At 44.2% G+C, this 4458-nt stretch overlaps 1 protein-coding gene across 1 annotated transcript; it reads right to left on the reverse strand.

The window, feature by feature from the left end:
• Window positions 1-1017: 1017 nt before the first annotated feature.
• On the reverse strand, window positions 1018-4211 carry RGS2 (regulator of G protein signaling 2). The gene is made up of 5 exons (XM_074832770.1): window positions 4082-4211; window positions 3629-3730; window positions 3472-3533; window positions 2433-2599; window positions 1018-1997 (listed from the first exon to the last, which is right to left on the reverse strand). The coding sequence occupies exons 1-5, from the start codon at window positions 4180-4182 to the stop codon at window positions 1803-1805; spliced, it is 627 nt and encodes a 208-aa protein (XP_074688871.1). The 5' UTR covers window positions 4183-4211; the 3' UTR covers window positions 1018-1802.
• Between the last annotated feature and the right edge of the window lie 247 nt (window positions 4212-4458).

Here is a 4458-nt window from a genome sequence, read left to right on the forward strand (position 1 = left end):
TATCAGCCTAATTCTGATTTTTGTGGCTGAAAAAAACTTTCTCTGTTGCAGTAAATTATTGAGCTGAGTTTTGCTTGTGCTTGCTTTATGTGGACTTTACTGATGAGCAAGTTTAGCTGTATGAGAGCTAGCTCTCGCAGCCCCAGAAATGGGGCTATAGGAAAGGGGGGGATGTACCACATTTGCTTCTTTCCATGTATAGAGACAGTATAATAGATAGACATATATGTGTGTATATACACACACTGCTGTGTATCCTACAATATCTATAGACATTCATGAAGTAGTTGCTTTTAAACAATTTTTTAAAATTGAAGTGGGAAATCCTGTAGTTAGAATTTTCTTGATGCTTGGAGAAGTGGACCATCATAGAAATGGCTGCTGTGGATATATGTGAACTAAATAATTAAAGCTGTAACCTGAGGAATGGAATCAAAATAGCTGGAGCCAGAACCTAAACAGACCTAGACAAGTCACAAAACCAACAAATTAGGGAGTGTTCTGGAAGTACTGGTTTTGGATGTTGTCAGGTTAGGAAAACTGACATGGAATCATGATGACCAGTAACTTTCCTCCTAAGAAGCACCTAGCAGGGAGTCAAGTGCTTTTACTGTAATACCACCTCCACATGGGTTTTACAGCCCTCTTTGAAGCAGAGGTCTGCAGCATGTGCAAGTGTACTGCTGGTGCTTGTATTCCCCATAGCCCCCTGTGACCCCAGCACCACTGCTGCTTTCTAGGTGTCCTGTTGAGCAGCCACACATGTACCTTGCCCTGTCTCAGAGATGGCTTTCATGGGGAGGTAATTAGACAGAGGATGCAACAGAATATATCTCATCTCCCCCATTAAACTTTTTATTCTGTCAAAAAACCCCAAACAAAACACTTGCCTGGTAGATTAAGAACTGCTTTAAAATTAGCCCTATTAAGATCACACCCAGGACCTGCAGTCCCTCTACTCTGAAGTTTAGTGTCAGATGGTATATCAGTGTGTGCAAAACAAACAATAAAAGCAGCTTTCTATCAAAACAGTTTATTAAAAACAGTAAGAGACTTCATTGAAGCTTGCTGTCTTCAAGACAATTATGACATTGCATCATTCAACACAATCATAATCCACATATAAATATAATACTATACAGCTCCTGTTCGCCTTGGCCAAGTTCTGCCCTCAGTCTGGCCTCGTGCAGCCCCGCTGACACAGCCCAGCCCTGCATGCTTTAGCTGCAGAACCTGTTCCTCTGGGAGCCAAGTCATATCCCTCCCTCACTTCATGCTGCACAGTGCTGTTACTGTCTGGAAGCTGCACAGAACCCCAACACATCTCTTTGCAGCTAGAGGCAGTTACAGTGTGAACAGAGTGACTGATGACGGCAACACTGGTTGATGTTTAGGAAAAATAAATATACAACCAATTACTCAAGTTCCCAGCACTGTACAGAGCAGCTTCTGTTTACAAGAAGGGAGCTCTGTTCTGACCTGCTGCATCACCACCTCAGCCATGACAGAAGGACTCTTATACTGTATGGTTTGGTCTCATGCAGAGAGTCACCTTTTGCTGCAGCACTCGCAGAGAAGCACACCGCCAGCAGCTGGCTGGCACGCTTCTGCCATCACCTCAGAACGCCCTCCAACAGTGTCACTCTTTGCCATCAGCTTTGCACCAAAGTCAGTATTTGTCCTTGCACCATGGCAAACAGACTGAGCACTCTGTATCTCAGTCTTTCAGGTCAGGATGCTGCCATGAGCTGTGGCTTGCTTCCTTCATAGCCAAGAGGCTTCTTCTCATTCTTCTGCATCGCTCATGTCCCCTGGGCTGCTCTGGTGATGGGTGTCTTCTTGCACAGCTCCTGATAGAATTCAGATTCCAAAAACCGTGGGTATGAGTTATTCTCCATTAAGCTGTAAACTCTCTTCTGTGCTGCGCTGAAGCAGGTATGCGTGGCTTCTTGGATGTTCTGTGCAATCATGTTCTTGGTTTGGAAGTCTATGTTTATCTGAAATACAAAAAAAAAGACATACTTTAATTTGGTTCTCAGAAGTCAATAATACACCATAAAATTTCTGAAGCGGTAAAAAAAGCAAGACCCTCTTACTACAGGATCAAATTAATGAAGTTTCCTTTAAGAAAATTCTTTTATACAAACCCCAAAGTAATTCAGATATACTATTTTTTAGTGCTAAACTCAGATGTTACAGGTGTTAAATGCAGCTCTTGACTTTTTCCACTTAAAATGGAAACTCTCTGAAATACTGCTTGTGCAATTTTGCAGCTTGGTGAAGAGACAGGGAGAGAGTTACCTTCAGACACATATTAACAGTGAGGTATGTACAATGAAGTCTGACATCTGTATCTTAAAGTGAGTTCAGAGAAATAAAGGCTGATGGAACTCACAGAATAAGGTACTTATGTTTAAACAGGTTTTCTTTACCTCTTTGGGAGCTTCCTTTTCAATGAAGTCATTGTAGATTTTTTTTGCTTTTGATGTCAGCTTCTGGGGTGACTTAGTTTTCTTGAAGTCCTCACAGGCCAACCAGAACTCGATGTTCTCTTCACAGAACTCAGACTTCAGAAAAGCTCGGAAAGCAGCAAGACCATCTAGGGAAATTAAAAAATACACAACATCAATTAACTATTTCAGGAATCTTGGAATTTACCCACTGGTCACATCTATTTCTACCAAAACATTCTGCTGTAGTTCTGGTTCTTTCAGGGATATCTTAACAGTAAAAAAATTCCACATTTACACATGCAAACAAATTAACATTCTAACAGCTCAGCAGGCTTTACGTTGAGTTAGTAATTTTTTAGGTAAACAAAAAATTAAACCCATTTCTAGTTGGTATGTTCCTTTTGTGATGCCTGCATATGTATTAAAAAAACCTCTTTCTAATGGGATCTCCCCTGTTAACCTTTACACTGGAATAAATCTTTATGACTGTGCTACAAGTCTCTGGAATACTTTTTGCAATGGAAATTGCAAATGGATGACTCAAGTTCAAAGTGCAAATGGTAGTATTATTTCTTGGTAGTTTTGCTCTGCTGTTGAATGCTTTTGTTTGTAGAGCTACAGTAAAACCCTGAGATCATTGAACTTCTGTGTTGCAGAATCCTGCCCAAGTTATTTGAATGCATTTGGCTTGCTCAAGCAGTGAGCTCAGTGAACAAGTGCTCTTCTCATATGTGGCAAAGCCAAGCTGATAGGTACGATTTTAAGTACAAGGGTTACAGAAAAAATCCACTACAATGAAGTATTCTTGATGTTCTAATGCTAGTCTACAGTTTTCTTAAAGAACATTTCTATGAATTTTGTCTTTAAACAGTTTAAAGCATTTAACTTTCAAAACCAGAATCAAAGCTATTTACATTCAAAAGGTAAAATGCTGATATGCAAGGAAGCAATCTCTTACAGACATATAAACTTCACCATCCCTTTGCTCTTGAATGTTACTTTTTGAAGACAAACTTACATTTATTAGCAAGAAGTTCATCAAAGGCTTCTGACCACAGCTGGGCTTCTTCAGGGGAAGGTCTGCAGAAAGAGATGGACAACATTAGACTCTGTTGCTTAAGTTTTTTTGTAGAACACTTGAGTTATTTAAACAGAATCTCTTTCTCATAACTTACCTGAAGTAGGTGCGGTGTTTCCCCACTTTCTTAGATTTCATTTTAGTAGAATTGGAAGAGTTCTGCAGGAAGTAGCTCAGTCTTGTTTTCCAATCTTTAATACTGGAAGGACAAAGAGGAAGATGCATGTTAAAAATGACAACTCGAAAAGGTTAGGACACCAGCCCCTTTACTAACAAAAGCTGCAGTTTTCCTGACATTGCTTTTGCCAGTTCTGCACCTAGAGTCTCCCGGAGCATCTGTCCGAGGGCAAGAAAACTCTCTTCCCCGCGCTTAAATCAACAGGTTCTCCCGCTAGCCCGTGACTAACGGTAGCCGAGGTGGAGCTGCAGGTGGCAGAGCTAGGCAATGCAGGTGGCAGAGCTGGGCAAGCCGCTCTGCTCCCACCGCCGGCCCGGCCCGCGGCTGGGCGCCTCTCGCCGGGGGAGCCCCCGATGCCCCCGCGGGACTCACATCGTCCTCTTCATGCGGCCCTTCTCGGCCGGCTCGGCCCGCCCGCCGCGCTCCATCCGCCCGCCGCCGCGCTGCACCACCACCACCAGCCCGCTCTGCATGGCGCAGCCTCCCCGCCGCCGCCGCCGCCCGCCCTTATAGCCCGCCGGGGGACGGCCGGGGAGGGGACAGCCCGGGAGGGGACGGCCGGGGAGGGGCCCCTCCCAGCCCGGCCCCCGGCCCGCCCCGCTGGGCCCGCGGGCTGCGCGGCCGGCGTTCGGCGGGCAAGCCCCCATGGCAGAGTTTTTGCCTCCCACCCAGGATTACGTCTCTTTTTCCCTTTATTTTGTTTTCCCTTCCCCCCCCCTTTTTTTTTTCCCTTATTTTTTTCCTTTCTT

Source organism: Strix aluco, chromosome 8, assembly GCF_031877795.1.
Source record: "Strix aluco isolate bStrAlu1 chromosome 8, bStrAlu1.hap1, whole genome shotgun sequence".
NCBI classification, from domain to species: Eukaryota; Metazoa; Chordata; class Aves; order Strigiformes; family Strigidae; genus Strix; species Strix aluco.